We start from the raw sequence: 17,055 nt of genomic DNA, 5'->3' as shown, positions 1-17,055 counted from the left end.
AATATTTACTCAGCTCAAAGAACCTGATTTTCACAGATACAACAGGGAATGAGGTGAAATCATCTTGCAACAGGCATTTTGCATGAAGTTATATCTTACTCAGATGGAGTGCCCTTAGATCTCTGATTTGATCTCCCAATGTTTGAATATCTCCCATTCTCATCATAAGCGACTCCTTTTCCGAAACCATAACCAAAGCCAATCCCTATACCACAGCCTGCACCAACTCCAAAGCCCAAGCTTAATCCAGGGAAACCAGAACCAACTCCCGCACCTGTTCAGCCACATTGGTAATACGAGAAATAGGAGTTAACTGAAAGTTCAGAGTCTTGTATCATCATTGTACGCATCAAGCAATGAAATACATATAGTGAAGAATTCACCATCAATTAAGAAAGGGGCAACACCATACAAGAAAATCCTGAATCTAAACATAAAGTTGAAGGTAAATCCACTGACTGCACTGCGGAAGTTACTTTACCTTACCAAGAATCCATTCACGACAATTAGGTGCAGAATATATCAGATTTATTTTTTTTCCTTTTAAACACCGAGTAATAGTCATTGGAAGTACCATTTATCTTGGCATTGGTGCCATTTCCATTTCATTAACGTATCACTGTTTCGATAGATTGCATCCATATGAAGTTCAGAAAATGATGAGCTATCCCCAATTCGAGCCCTCTCCAACCAGGATTGGTCATCACTCATCAATCGATCGGCCTTTTTTCCACAACGAACAATCGATCGGCCTAAACCGCAAAGGAGTTGAGTGCCACGAATCCTAGATGGAGATACTCCAGATCACAAAGACTGATTCTGGACGGTTCCATAGCAGCAAGAACGAGTCTAGGGTTCAAGGCAGAGGTACTACCGCCGATGAGTCCGACGCCAACACCGAAGCCGCAGCCGGCGCCGAAGCCGAAGGAGGGTCCTAGCTTCCCCAGCACCCTCGACCTCGCCGGCGGCTGGCCCCGCGGACCCCTCCGCCCTCCACCGAGATGCTTCTGGAAGCTACGCTTCTTCACTGGTTGCGAGTGGAGCCAGCGCGGGCAACGTTATGAACGCTTGATCCTGCGCGGAGATTGGCGCTTTCAATAGAGAAAGAAAAGGAGAAATCGTTCTTGCACGGGTGCTGGGCTTTTCCTTGGGCTCAAAGAGCCCAGTAAGGCTGAAGGTGGGCCAAAATGGCTTCGAGTTGTCTGGCAAGGGTGCTTTCTTTTTGCTTCTTCTCTCGTATTTCTTCTTTTTTTCTCTCATTTATTTGTGGTGAAACGCCTTGTTTACTAGATTATTTCATTTAGAAAATAGTTCTCAGTTTCTGCATATTGAATTAAATGCCAAAAAATTAGAGTAAAATAAAATCATAGGCGCGTTATCATTTCGTGTCTCATTGCCTTGCTCACACGTCACAATACAACGGATAAACTTTGGAAAAATGACAACATTTGGAGATCAGGCAAAAATTCTGAATTACTCCGACGAAATGCTCTCTGGGAATCCTTCTCCAACATATAGAAAGGACAGTTGTTGTACCACCCGTTCCGTCCCTATATGATCACATGTGTGGTCTCATGCACTAATGCACATTGCACAGTTTGATGCGCTTGTTGGAAATCTTTCAAAAAGAAAAGTTGCGGTTGGAATTCTTGTCCATCGCATCATAATTCGCTTGAACTTCTGTGTGAAGTACCGTGCTGTTCTACTTCTTTACCAGCAGCGACCAAATTTTCATACCCTGTAACCTCCATCTCTTTACTAAAATTTAAAAGAAAACTTAACCCTCCAGCTGCACTTCAATCATGTTCACAAGAAAAGGCCTTCTAAAAGCGCGCTCTCTCTCTCACACACACACACGGGTCGCTTATCCTGAGATATCCGACGCTTGAGAGCAGGGAATTGTACACTCGCACAGCATTGGTCAGCAGCATGGGTCCCATCTCATCCTCTGCCAGGTCAGCATCATCCCTAGCCGACCGACCATTCTGGTGTTGCTGGGGGAAAGGAGGGGAGGGGGCAGCCGGTAGCTCAACCAACAATGCCTGGCTCTTAAATGGCCGCCAAATAATCGAGTAGAAAAAACTGAAAAAAAAGATGCCAAGAATGCGGTTCGTTTTCGTGCAGTTTCCATGATTATGGCTCTCCATAAAATTTACTTCATATCTCATCGAATGTTTGACATATACATGGAGTATTAAATATAGACTAAAAAATAACTAATTGCACAGTTTACGACTAATTTACGAGATGAATCTTTTAAGCCTAATTAGTGCATGATTTGACAATGTGGTGCTACAGTAACACATGTGCTGAATTAATTAGACTTAATAAATTTGTCTCACGGATTACTGACTGATTCTGTAATTTATTTTTTTATTAGTATCCGAACACTTTATGCGACACCCGATATTACACCCCAAAACTATACATCCGAGATTTAAACCAGGCCTATGACGTATATGAATAGTGGGCGGTGCCCGAAAACTAGGCCATTGAATTACATTTTGTCAATAGTATTTGAGTGCATTGTACTTATGTGACTATGTGAGGCATCGACAGCATCACGTATTGAGATTTCATCTCACGAGGCAGGGTGTTTGTCATCGCATGAGTAACATTTTTCCTCTTTTTTTTTTCTCAAGTTGCACCGCGGCTGTGTGGTGACATTGTTGCCTCACTGTAATTCATCGGAAAAGGTACGTGCCCTTTTGTTACTTGCGATCTTTTGGATGGGAAACTAGGGAAAATATTTCCATTTCACACATCCTACTGTATTATTTGACAAAACATTTTCATTTCACATCCTACTGTATTATTATTTAACAGTGATATGATTGGCTACGGCCACATGTGCTCCTGGTGGTTTTATTTTCGGTGAAGGCTGATTTGCCTCCCTAAATTTATCGTTAATTTAAAAAAACAAAACACTCAAACTCGAATATCGGATAATTACCCCCCTTAACTTTTGAAACCCGAAAAGATACCCCCTGAAATAGTTCATAGTTTCGATTGTGGTTTTGGCTAATGTGGCATGTGGACGTGTCTTCGTTTTTTTAGTCATGCTATTTTTATTGAACATTTGGGCTCTTAAATGATTTTAAATCAAAAAATAGAAAACAATATTGTGGCGTGACGAGACTCAAATTTTAAAAAAATAGAAAACCCTTCAATACGATGTCGGATGAAGATAATTTTTATATGTAAATTGTAGACCTCGATGAGATCTACAACTTTATAGTTTTAATTTTTTCATTTGAGGACAGTAAGATGCTCAAAAAAATAATATAAAATTTCAGCACCATAATAATCGCCTACTAGCGCTTGCCGCATTAGAGCATTAATATATTATTTGTATGGAGTTAAATGAAAATACTTTTTATACCAAAGTTGTAGCTCTCAACGAGATCTACAACTTTGTAGTTTTGAGTTTTTTTTCATTTGAGGACGTTAAGATGCTCAAAAAAATAATATAAAATTTCGGCACCTCTCGAAAATATCAAAAGTTACTGTTCATACACAAAACCGTCCAGAAACCAGCCCAGGGTTGAAAATTGAACGGTTTCAAGAGTTTGAGGATCAAAGTTATCCGGTTTTGGAGTTCGAGGTTGAAATCTAGACTTTGACGAGAGTTAAGGTTGTAAATTGGACTTTACCCTTATTTTAAAAAAATCAAAGACTTTTAGTTTAGAACGGAGGGAACAACTAACTTTGCACAGAAACAAGAAACTAGGAAAAGTTTATGAACTCAAACACATGTCCAAGACTCTGACTAGGAGAACATGTCTACATATCCATTATTTAAGTCATTCAGTCAAATAACATACTCGTATCGTATCTATAATCAACGTTCGCAGGCATCTAACATTCAACAAGGAACAACACAATAGGTTTCAATGGTTCACTACATCATTTACTTAGTAAAGAACACATCGACAAACTATAGGTTGTAGTCATCTAGAGTAAAGAATGAATATTTTCCTTCTCGTCGGGGTTAGCGGCACTAAGAGAATTTCAACATTAGGTAGGATGGCAACGTGCAAAGATGGTGACATGGCCCTTATTAGCGGGGAAAATTGAGTTCATGTGTCCCTTTCTACAGTCATAGTCCACTCAATACGCACGAATGTGATTTGTCCGATTTGTTCGGTGCATGAATGAAGACAATAATGCGTGTGCTGTGCGCACCGTCGCCATAGAGAAATGTTTGGCATCGCGAGTAGTCAGACAGACCATCGTTAATCTCACACAGAGAAAACCGACCGGCGACTATCATCCTAGTCAAGTGAGGCATGGGAGAAAAAACAAAGGCTCGTTCAAGTCACGCCGAACGCACCGCGCCGCGCCGGTCCGGTGACCGGACACCAACATGGACGCTGGCAGCGTAGAGCACGGCGGCCTTCCTCATCGAATCGAAGCAAAAAAAAAAAAAAAAAAAAAAAAAGAATCCATCGTGGATTGCCGTGGGTTACCCGGACCGGACGACAACCGCTGCTCCTGTCAGCAAACGAGGCTCTGGGAACGACGAACGCCACCTAATCGCCGCCGGCGGCGGGCGAGGTGGCCTGAACCCACCACCACGTTCAGCGCGCTCATCCTGAAGGATCCGCGCGCCCGGACACCGACAGCGACAGGTGCAGAACGTGCCCGTCTCGTGCTAGTGTGCCGGTACAGGGATCGATTTCCTTTCACGTGGATCGGCACGAGGTCCTTAGCCGACTGATTTAGCGCCGGTTGAACTTAGCAGCCGGCTTATGAGCCAGAATCTATAGTGTTTTTCTCTTATAATAAAAACAACTTCAGCCGGTTTATCCAGTCGAACATATCCTTTAACGGTAAGATCACGCTAAAAAAGAATCGTTTACTGATTGCGGCACAGATGACAAAAGGACTCGCGAGTCTCGCCGTCGGCGTCGCCGATGATGGCGATGGGCACCGGGGCGCGCGTCCTCGTGGCCGGTGGTGGACGTCCCGTGGTCCGTGGACGGCGAGCCGACGACGGGGCGTCGGGCCCGGGGGCAAAAAATCAGCGTCCACACGAAAACAAAGGCGTGATTCGTTGGATTCCCCCGGGGGGCCGGCCAAGGCCGGCCAGAAAAATCGAGCGCCGCGCCGCGTTAATCCCGGGCGCGGCCGGCCGTGCGAAGCAAGCGGCGCGCCTGGCTGCTGGCAGGACGTCCGCACATGTGGCGGGTGGTCGCGACCGCGGCGGTGGCGCCCACCCGTCCGTTATCAGATCGATCCGCTGCTGGCTGCTGCTCGGCTGCTCGCTGTCATGACCCGTGAATGATCGCGCGGAATCTGCACGAAAGGGAGGGGGCCATCGCTGGGGAATTCCGATTTTTCTTGGTGCCGCGAGTCTTTCCACCTCTCGCGTCATTTTTTTGGTCCGAACAAGAAAGCGTGCGTCTTTTATTTGTCCATAACATACGCACTTCGTTTATAACAAACAAATTATATAAATGTCGCTTTATTTACTTTTGTCAAGCAATCGAGCAAGATTTCGATCTTCGGCTCGATTGCTCATGCTCCATGGCAGGATTCCGCGGGTTCTCGCCTATGAAGGTGCGAGGGTGATGGATTCGGTCTACGGCGGCGCCGGCGCCGGCGGGCTCTAGGCCTGGTCGCGTAGACGGTTCTTGATGGCAGCTGCAGGGTCTCGGCTACCTACTTGTACATGCACATCCTGAACAATTCTGCTTTTGTTCAGTTCTTCAGCACTGGCAAACTTATGTTCGAACCTGTGTTCGCTCTGTTTGATACGTTTGCAGGTCCAAGGGCACTCATGCCGCTTGAGGTGTGTACTTAAATAGTGACCGTCCTTTTTGGTTGTTCTCTTCGTATACAGTGGCTGCCCAGGATCTTTCCACCAACTGTATATTATAGAGGTTATAAAAAATTATATTGTGGTGTATTTTTTTCTTATTTAGTACGCCTTCCGTTCTAAATTATAAGACCTTTTGTCCGTTTTTAGATACATAGCTTTTATTATGCACTTAGATATATACCATATCTAGATACATAACAGAAATAATGTATCTAGAAAAACGCCTTACAATTTAGAACGGAGGGAGTATAAGAATATTGCTTGTTAAAGGGCTCTAAATTTAAGATTGTTTTTTTATTGGCATAAGCTGATGATGCGGATCAGTACGATATCTATTATCGAGGAACCATTGTCTATGAAAATTAGCATATACTCCATCAGTTCCAAATTATAAGACTTACATTACTTTTATTATGTATCGAGACATAATGTATATATAAGTGTATAGCAAAAATTATGTATCTGAAAACCCATAAATGTTTTATAATTTGGAATAGAGGTAATAACATGGAACTGGAATAGAGCAAAACAATCAATAAATAAACCAGCTAAATAAAATCAAAAGGGAGCAATAGTTCTAAAAAAATAAAGAGCCTTGTGCAAGTTTTGTTGAATCCGAAGAAGTTTTTGAAAATCTTAGCATTGAAGAGACTCTCTTCGGGAGGCCGTAAACGATCGTGGATTATTTACTGCTGGCTGGTTTGATGTGAGAGAAAAACACTGTTTCTGATTGAAAATTTACGATCGTTTACGAGCAAGCGAACAGGCTGTATAACTAAGGAAGGAAATCCATGTCTAAAAACAAAACAAGAAGTGCAAGATAACACACCTTAAACAAGGCCAGAGAAGATGAATGAAACAAAGTCAAGATAACATAGCATGGCGCTCAAAAAGTCAAACTTATTATTCATTTGCTTTTGAGATCACTATCCAACCAATATCAAAATCCACGAAATGGGAATACAAGTTTTAGGAAATTTTGTGGGATTAAAGGGAAAAAACAAGGGAGGGTAAATGAACGAGTTCTTAATGAATCTGTGGGTTAAAAATAAAAGGATCAAGGTGGAGTTTCAATAGGATTGGCACGTTTTTAATGTAATGGTAGGATAAAGGGAATAAAATCAAATATTTTAGTTCTATTCACAGAACTTGCATATAAATGTAAATGTTGGATGTGTTCGCTTTCGCTTGAGCTGAATTTAAGCCACAACGACGGTTTTCACAGTGGATCACTGAGAAGGACTACTAAAAAGCTACGGCCACAACACTTACTTTATTGCTACAGAACACAACCAATGTGTTTCAAAAATACAACAATTGCTTTCAATAAAGACGTTCATTTCTACTATTCAATTAAATACATTATCAAAGCATATTTCATGGTATCTAAATCAATCTAGTTTGATGTTGTACATATTTATGCATTTTTTTAAACTTGGTTGAAGTGTAAAAGTTTGTCTTAGACAAAAAGAGTAACTACAATTTATCTTTTAACTTAAAAACATAAATACCTCTTAGGTAATGTACTAGACCCACAAGTTCGTGCAAAAAGGAGTCAAACATGACAAGCTCCACTCCAAATGCTCTCTCCCATTTCTCTTTATTGTTAGTAGTCTAGAAAGTGAAAACTATGGTGAGGACAAGTACATTGCTACAAGTCAGTGAAAACTACTAGTGGTATGATTTTTACTTATGTGGAGGAAAGAGAGAAGTGAGAGAGAAAGAGATCGTTGTTTCGCGAAACAACCACCACATGAACTAAGATTTAGGATTATGAGACAATTATTGTACCATTGTACGAATTGTTGTTGCCATGCAACTCACAAGTTTACTTTTATTCTTTGCATAAATGAATGAATTATGAGTTACTAAAAGACAACTTAAAATACAACCATTGTATTTATTGTCTATTAAGCCGTCTTAAAATTATGTAGCACTACATGAGACCACGTATGAGACAACACCAATGTATTTGCCCTGATAGGCAAGAGTTATTAAAATAAAAAGGGAATTTTGGCCCCAAAGAACTGGAGTGTTGAATAAAAATGTCAGCCAAATAAACCTTTTCCCCATTCAAATCAATACCCTGTGAAATTTTTATATCAAAGAAAAAAAAAACCTGTGAAACGTGGGCCCCAAATCCCACCTGGTCCCACCTGGCGGTCAGAGCGGGAGCCCGCTGCAGTGCACGCGTTCGCGGCCCTTCCTCCAGCTGGCAGTCTGGCTCCAGCAGCCGCCCACACGTCCGTCAACCTGTCAAGCCGGAGCCTTGGAGGTGAGCCGCGTATATAAGCCTCGTCCATCTCTCCAAGCGGCGGCGCTGCTTCGCTGTCTTTCGGCAACGCCCTTTACCACATCTGAATCTCACCCACCCACCCCCGCGCCCCAGCCCTCCGCATGGCGCCGGCGATGGGGCTGAAGCGGTCTGCGGCGGCGGCCGGAGCGGGGGCGGCGGCGGCGGCGCAGACCGTCACGCTGTCCGCGCCGGCCGTGCGGGACGCGGTGCGCGCCGCCGTGCGGGAGGCCGAGGCCACCGCGGCGAAGGCTACCGCCCCGCCGGCCGCCAGGGTCCCGGCGACGGCGACGGCGGAGATCGCCAGGGACGGGGTGCTGTGCCTGGAGGAGGTCGACGGGAGGCGGTGGAGCTACGTGGTCGACGCCGCCGGCGCTGCGGTCAAGGCCAAGGGAAGGGCGTCCGTCGGCGGCGCCTTCAAGGCCGTCCCGCTCCAGTCCCCGCTGCCGCCCGTCGAGGTGAGCCCACCTCCTCCTACCGCCCTGGACCCCAGGCGTTTCGATACTGTTGGTGATGGTTTGCTCTTTTTTTTTTTTCTGTCGAATTGCTCTGTTTGTTTATACGGGTGAGATGGTGTGGTTTGACAAGGAGGTGAGATGGTGTGATTTGACGAGGTGGAAGGATGATGTGGATTTATTGGTGTTTTGGTGGTGTTGTGCTGCTGTTTCCTTTGTCGAGAATTTGAGGTTTCGGCAGCAGCAACGGATCAGAATTTACACTTGGATGTTGGATCCGATAGGATGTGGATGGACATGCTTGAAATAATGATTTGGTCAGAATTTGGCTCAAGTTAATTGCACTTGCGTCTGGTTGTTTGAGGCGAAGTGTCGAAATTGAATTATTTCTGTCCAGATTGGATCCGCAACTGCAGGCCTCGTTTTTTATTTCTCGAAACGGAAAGTTGGGTCTTTTATTTGTTTTGTTGGTTGTCTCCGAGCAATTAATTCATTTTTTTTAGTAAATGTGGTTTGGTATTGAGTCTCTGGTTGGCTTTGAATTCGATTTCCTCAGGTAAATCACATGCATGGCCTAGTATGTGATTCAGGGTCAACTTGTTCTGACCTCAGGTTATCTATTTAGGGACTTTGCTGCCTTGCTGGTGGAGCAAAGTTGCAATCTTTAGGCACAGTGCCCCTGGTGTCTCGTTGAAGCTAATTGTTTGTTTGATGCTGCTCAATAGCACACTGTTCCTTGTGATTGTGATCTTTTGGTGTTAATTACCTCCTTTGTTTTCCAATATAGAAATACTAGATAAAATGAATGGTCATGATTTAGGATGATGAACTAATATAGTGATTCCAATTTCCACATATTTTTATTGCTGCAGGAAATAATGTCCTTTATAAGGTCATATGTTGTGCCCGAAGGCTTTCCAGAAAGTGTCACACCTTCATATGTTCCATACATGACATGGAGAGCAATGAAGGTATATTTTCATTACATTAGATTTGGATTCCATGATCTCCTGGATAGATGTATTTTATTTAATTTTGCCTTTCTTTTTCTCTTGTCAGCATTTCTTTGGTGGAGCAATGGGTGTGTTTACAACAAGAACCTTGCTCAACTCTGTTGGAGTCTCCCAAAGCAGGGCTGCATCTGGTGCTGTGGCTATCAACTGGATACTCAAGGTAAAAATACTTTCTTTTTCTTTCTTTATTGAAAAAACTGATCAATAGAATTTTCTTTTTTTGATATTTGTCGAAGTCAGAACAAAGCTTGCAATATAGTATCCAAAATAAAGAACACAATGTCTTCAATATCTATCCAACTATATCTCTAGTACTGTTAATGCCATTCTTACAGAAATAGCACTTGTCAATGGTGACTTGTTTTAACTAGATTCACCATGTGCAGTTAGCAAAAAGTACTAGTCTGATATCTTTATTGTTTTGCTACTACAGGATGGGGCTGGGCGTGTTGGAAAGATGCTTTTTGCCCGCCAAGGGAAGAAATTTGATTATGACCTGAAGCAGGTGCATATATTAGGTTCAATGTGTGCCCTTCTGCAGTACTTAATTTTCTTTCATGCTAATGACTAATTGAAATGGAAATTTCCTATAGCTTCGCTTTTCTGGTGATCTCTTGATGGAGTTAGGAGCTGGGATAGAATTAGCTACTGCAGCTTTCCCACAACTTTTCCTACCAATGGCATGCATAGCAAATGTTGTTAAGGTTTGTCCTACTGATTTGTTGCAACAGGTTCTTGCTATAGTATGTTACTAATATTTTTAACTTGCCTTTACTTGCAAAATGAGTGATGAAATGTATTCTACTTGTTTGATGCATTTGCTCCAATCAGAATGTTGCTGCTGTCACTTCCACCTCTACTCGAACACCAATCTACAAGGCATATGCAAAAGGAGAAAATATCGGTGATGTCACTGCTAAAGGAGAAAGTGTTGGAAACATTGCTGATCTGGTAAGTGTTCATGTTTTTCATTGAGCTTGCAGCTTTCTTTGCTGCTGCCATTATGCTTTCTCAATCGCTCTCATTTTTTCCTTATCCGATTTAGTTTTTAAGATTTCTTTTGTTTGTTATTTTTTGTTTGTGAAGTTGGGAACTGGAATGAGCATTCTAATCTCTAAAAGCAATCCATCACTGGTAACTTCATTTGCCGTCTTGTCATGCGGATATCTTCTCAGTTCATATCATGAGGTACACTTGTAAATCCCTTTAGTGTGTTGCTCTTGTATTTTTTTTCTGATAAACTTCCAGTTAACAGCACTAATATTAGTTTGTAACCAGGTGAGATCTGTTGTATTGAATACCCTGAATAGGGCAAGGTTCACTGTGGCTGTGGATTCTTTCATCAGGACTGGTATGTCAACATATCTTTTTTAGTCTGCGCAAATCAAAATTTTGTACAAGTTCTGCAAAGAGAGATTTTTTTTGTGTGCAAATACTAGTGTGTTTCAAAGCCAACATACAACAACAACAACATAGCATTTTAGTCCCAAGCAAGTTGGGGTAGGCAGTAGGCTAAAGTTGAAACCCATCAAGAGCCCTAAGTCACGGTTCAGGCACTTCAATAGCTGCTTTCAATACTAGTGTGTTTCAAAGCCAACATACAACAACAACAACATAGCATTTTAGTCCCAAGCAAGTTGGGGTAGGCAGTAGGCTAAAGTTGAAACCCATCAAGAGCCCTAAGTCATGGTTCAGGCACTTCAATAGCTGCTTTCTAAGCACTCCTATTCAAACATAGATCTCTAGGTATATCCTAAGCTTTCAATTTTTTTTTGCCCCCCATGTCAATTTTGGTCTTCCTCTACCTCTTCTCATATTATTAGCTTGGCTTAGGACTCCACAATGCACTGGTGCCTCTGGAGGTCTCCTTTGGATATGGCCAAACCACCTCAACCAATGTTGGACAAGCTTTTTTTCAATTGGTGCTATCTCTAGGCGATCACGTATTTCATCGTTCCGAACTCGGTCCATTCTTGTGTGACCACAAATCCATCGCAACATACGCATTTCTGCAACACTCAGTTGTTGAACATGTCGAATCTTTGTAGGCTAACATTCTGCTCCATACAACATAGCCGGTCTAATCGTTGTTCTATAAAACTTGTCTTTTAGGTTTTGTGGTACCCTCTTGTCACAGAGAATGCCAGAAGCTTGTCGCCACTTGATCCACTCTGCTTTGATTCTATGGCTAACGCCTGCATCAATATCTTCATCCCTATGTAGCATCGATCCCAGATACCGAAAGGTATTCTTCTTAGGCACTAGTTGACATTCCAAACTCACATCTCCCTCCTCCTGTGCAGCTCCGCCAAAGACGCATCTCATGTATTCGGTTTTAGTTCTGCTCAATCTAAAACCTTTAGACTAAAGGGTCTGCCGCCATAACTCTAGTTTCCTATTTACTCCCGCCAGGCTTTCGTCCACTAAACACTACATTATCTGCGAACAACATACACCAAGGGATATCCCCTTGTATGTTCCTGGTAACATCATCCATTACCAAGGCGAAGAGATACGGGCTTAAGGTTGACCCTTGATGAAGTCCAATTTTAATCGGGAAGTAATTTGTGTTACCATCGTTTGTTCGAACACTAGTCACAACATTGTTGTACATGTCCTTGATGAGGGTCACGTATTTTGATGGGACTTTATGTTTGTCCAAAGTCCACCACATAACATTTCTTGGTATCTTGTCATAAACCTTCTCCAAGTCAATGAAAACCATATGGAGGTTCTTCTTTTGCTCTCTAAACCGCTCCATAACTTGTCTTATTAAGAAGATTACTTGTGTGGTTGACCTTCCGGGATGAAACCAAATTGGTTTGTTAATATCTGCGTCGTTCCTCGCAGGCGTTGCTTAATGACTCTCTCCCATAACTTCATAGTGTGACTCATCAACTTAATTCCTCGATAATTAGTATAACTTTGGATATCTTCCTTGTTCTTATAGATTGGTACCAATATGTTTTTTCTCAACTCCTCAGGCATCTTGTTCGATTGAAAGATATTGTTGAACATCTTGGTTAGCCATAGTATAGCTATATCCCCGAGACATCTCCACACCTTGATTAGGATACCATCAGGGCCCATCGCTTTGCCCCCTTTCATCCTTTTCAAGGCTTCTCTGACCTCCAATTCTTGAATTCTCCGCACAAAGCGTCTGTTAGTGTCATCAAACGAGTCGTCCAGCTGAACGGTGGTGTTCTCGTTCTCACCATTGAATAATTTATCAAAATACTCTTGCCATCTATGTCTGATCTCGTCCTCCTTCACCAAGAGCTGCCCTCTCTCATCCTTTATGTACTTGACTTGGTTGAAGTCCCTTGTCTTCCTATCGCGAACCATAGCCATTCTATAAATGTCATTCTCTCCTTTCTTCGTACTCAAACGTTGGTAAAGGTCCTCATAGGCCCGCCCCTTTGCCTCAATCACTGCTCGTTTTGCAGTCTTCTTTGTCACCTTATACTTCTCTATGTTGTCTGCACATCTGTCATGATACAAGTGTTTATAGCACTCCTTTTCCTTAATAGCCTTTTACACATCTTCATTCCACCACAAGTGTCTTTCGAGTCGCATCCGCTCTCTTTGGTTACTCCAAGCACCTCTGAAGCAACCTTCCGAACGCATGTTGCCATCTTCTCCCACATGCTGTTTGTATCGCCTTCATCCTTCCTAGGGTCCTCTTCAATGACCTTTTTCTTAAAGACCTTTGATGCCTCCCCTTCTAATTTCCACCACTTTGTTTTAGCAACCCTAGCTTATTTGTTTCCACGAGCTTGCACCAGAAAGCGGAAGTCAGCCACCACCATCTTGTGTTGAGCGACCACACGTTCTCCAGGTATCACCTTACAGTCCACGCATGTTCGTTTATCTCTCCTTATAAGGACAAAGTCGATTTGACTAGAATACTGGTCGCTACTAAAGGTCACTAAATGGGACTCTCTTACTAAAGAAAGTGTTAGCTATCATCAGATCAAAAGCTATGGCGAAGTCTATGACTTCCTCTCCTTCCTGGTTCCTACTACCATATCCGAAACCCCTATGAACCGCCTCGAAACCTGCACTTGATGTACCTACATGGCCATTAAGATCACCTCCTATAAAGAGCTTCTCGCTACTAGGGACAGCTCTAACCAAGCGATCTAAGTCTTTCCAGAAAAGCCGCTTAGAACTCTCATCATGGCCTACTTGGAGGGCATGCGCACTAATTACGTTTAAGACCATATCACTAATGACAAGTTTAACTAAGATGATTCTATCCCCATGCCTTCTCACCTCCACAACACCATCCTTGAGGCTCTTATCAATCAAAACTCATACTCCATTTTTATTTGAAGTTGTCCCTGTGTACCAGAGCTTGAAGCCGGTATTGTCCACCTCCTTCGCCTTCTGCCCCTTCCATTTAGTCTCTTTGACGCATAAGATATTTACACGCCTTCTAACCGCTGTGTCCACTAACTCTCTTAACTTACCTGTAAGGAACCCTACATTTCAGCTACCTAAACGGATCCTAGTTGGCTCGACTAGCTTCCATACCCTTCGCACCCGTCGAGGTAGGTGTGAAGACCCTTGCTCATTTTGCACTACACCCGGGCGCCGATGTGGCGCGCCACTAAGGATGCGACGACCCGATCCTTGCTCACTTACACCGTGTCCAGATCACGACACGGCGCGTCACTGGTGTGACAACCCGGCCCTTGCTCATTTAACATCATACCCGGGTTACAATATGGCACGTCGCTAAGAGGGTTACACCCTAATGGGATTCTTTTGGGTTTCATCTTCATAAAAGTGGCTAAGTTTTTACATTGGCTCGCCGCGCCTAACACAACCCTCCTCCTTTACCAGGGCTTGGGACCTGCTATGCTGGGACACCAAAGGGGCCCCACCATAGGCGGAGTTTTTCAAAGCCAACATAGTAACTAATAAATCTTTAGCGACATTATTCTAAATACACCAGATGTGTTTATGAGAAGGAACTGAAATTGTATCCGTAAATAGTTTGTTAGTTCATGCAATTAAATTTAGAAGATTAGAATTTAATAGTGAAATTAGCTGAATAATAACAAAGCCTAAAGACTGGTATCTGAAGTATGGAGTTTAAATGAAAGCTTTCAGGCTTCAGTCGCCAGTTATTTGCATGTCACCCTGTGTGATATTTATATCTCCTGTTTTACTGATGCAGGGTATGTACCCTCACTGAAGGATGGAAACTCACAAGAGACAATATTTAGTCCACCTTGGCGACATGAGCCAGTCGCAATAGGTTTGCACTCTTAATAATCTTATATATTCCTGTATGCAGGTACAATGTAGAACCTCTACTAATCAGTTTTGTTCCCTTACAGGATCAAGATTTGGGGAGGCGTTTCAAGAACCTGCTTCGTTTATTGCTATAAAACCTTTGTTCGAGGTACCATCTTATTTGCTCCATTCAGTATGTTTTCCTTGCTTTGGTGTAAACAAAGATCGGTCAGTAAAGTTGCAATGTGGTTTGGTTTCAGGATGAGAGGTATATTGTTACATATAACCCGACAAAGGACAAGGTATATGCTTTGCTCAAGGACCAAGCAAAGCCAGATGACATTCTCAAAGCTGCTTTTCATGTAAGTTTTGATTGTATTCTATTCTTTTGTAGGATTCCACTGCTAAAGTTCTTTGCATTTTCTTATCCTCTTCAATTATGTTTTGATTAACAGGCACACGTGTTACTGCATTTTATCAATGCTTCACATGCTAACCTGAATGCACGGAAGCGCATGAACTCCAATCGGTCATACCAGTATAACCCACTGAACATGGACTTCATACCACACATCGAAGAGTCGTGCAAGATCGTCATGTCATCTTATGGAGTTTTCAAGAAGAAAGCAAGAGAACAGGTAAATATCACTTTGTATGATTACAACTCTCCCCTGCACTCTGGCTGCACAATGGCAAACAAAATAACAAATAACATGACAAGACACATGATTTATTCTTTTGTTGCTGTTTTTTTAACCCTTTTTTTCCTCACAGGGATGGATAATGTCTGAATCACTTCTTAACCCGGGACGAGCAAGATTGTGTGGAGTAGTACCACAATGATCCAAGTCTTTTTCGTTTTTCATGATGAAGAGGATGAGTTCTTTTTCATACAATTGGAGTCCAGCCCTATGTGAGTCAGCGAAACTAACTTAAATCAACAATCAGCTCAAGTACATAAAATGCACCAAATCGTCATGAGCTCAGAAGGAAACTTGAACCTGGTTAGTTCTCCCACTAGAACATAACGTTTCTACTATTTTACTAAATGTGCAGTCACTCTTACCCGCATGATTTTCCATATGCAGGAGCATTAGAATTACTAGACACCATGATAAACATGCACTGGGAGGGGGGCGCTGACTCATGAAGGACCAGTGTAGGGGCTCCAAACTAATTGCGGAAGACTAACAAACTTTTTGTATATTCTTGCGGAAGACCAACTAACAAACTTTTTGTATATTCTTTCGGTATTGTATAATGGAGATGGCTACCCTTCCTAATGTGACCGGACTAAGTGGTCATTGGTTCCCTAGCGCTAGTCGTGTCCTGGACGCGGCTGCCTACTGGTAGAGAACCGAGCTTTATTTTCGGTGGGGAACCCTCTCTAGTCCCGGTTCCCCACCCGGAAGCAAGCATCCAGGACTAAAGGGGGTCCTTTAGTCCCGGGTCAGGAACCGGGACTAAAGGAGAACCTTTAGTTCCGGTGGGTAACATCAACTGGGACTAAAGGTGCCTCCTGACATGCCACGATGGTCGGCACCTTTAGTCCCGGTTGGTAATACGAACTGGGACTAAAGGTTTTTTTCTTTTTTCTTTTCTTTTCATTTTTTTGTTTTCTTTTCAAAATAGGTTTTCGAAGTCGTATTGTACACTGCTAATTATACATTTATACGCGCGTATAGTATGTTTCGGTTCAAGCACAATGAACGTATTAAATCACACAATTCAAGCATAGAAATATATATATATATATATATATATATATATATATATATATATATGCATGCATGCATCATATATATATTTACATGCATGCATGCATATGTGTATTTTACATTATATTATTTCATGTGCATATATTACAAAAGATTGCATTACAGTTGTTGTGACATAACAAGTTTCCTCTTATCTTCTAGCTTGGCTTCAATGGCAGTGTTGGGTCGAAGTAGAACTTGCCTTTGGAATCGATGACCTGCTCATTAAAAAATTCGGCTATAAACTCTTGAATTGCTTTGATTTAGTCTTGCCGTATGACCTTTTCCTCCAACCATCGAGTCTACAGGTTTGAATTAAAGAAAAATAAATTAATATATGTACATATATATATATATATATATATATATATATATATATATATATATATATATAAAGATATAGTAACATAATTAATAATAATAATTAAATGAATATATAGTGTATTTTTAACGTACTTTGAGTCTCTCT

The 17,055-nt window shown here is 42.2% G+C and overlaps 1 protein-coding gene across 1 annotated transcript; it reads left to right on the top strand.

The window, feature by feature from the left end:
- The first annotated feature begins 8,132 nt into the window (after nucleotides 1-8,132).
- LOC136511412 (protein root UVB sensitive 6-like) lies at nucleotides 8,133-16,112 on the top strand. The gene is made up of 14 exons (XM_066505478.1): nucleotides 8,133-8,575; nucleotides 9,445-9,543; nucleotides 9,632-9,745; nucleotides 10,019-10,090; nucleotides 10,179-10,289; nucleotides 10,417-10,536; nucleotides 10,672-10,773; nucleotides 10,864-10,936; nucleotides 14,771-14,851; nucleotides 14,934-14,998; nucleotides 15,090-15,191; nucleotides 15,285-15,467; nucleotides 15,604-15,833; nucleotides 15,918-16,112. The coding sequence occupies exons 1-13, from the start codon at nucleotides 8,222-8,224 to the stop codon at nucleotides 15,670-15,672; spliced, it is 1,545 nt and encodes a 514-aa protein (XP_066361575.1). The 5' UTR covers nucleotides 8,133-8,221; the 3' UTR covers nucleotides 15,673-15,833; nucleotides 15,918-16,112.
- The last annotated feature ends 943 nt before the right edge of the window (nucleotides 16,113-17,055 follow it).

The sequence above is a fragment of the Miscanthus floridulus genome, chromosome 16, assembly GCF_019320115.1.
Source record: "Miscanthus floridulus cultivar M001 chromosome 16, ASM1932011v1, whole genome shotgun sequence".
Taxonomy (NCBI): Eukaryota; Viridiplantae; Streptophyta; class Magnoliopsida; order Poales; family Poaceae; genus Miscanthus; species Miscanthus floridulus.
This window is presented reverse-complemented; position numbering and strand designations above follow the sequence as displayed.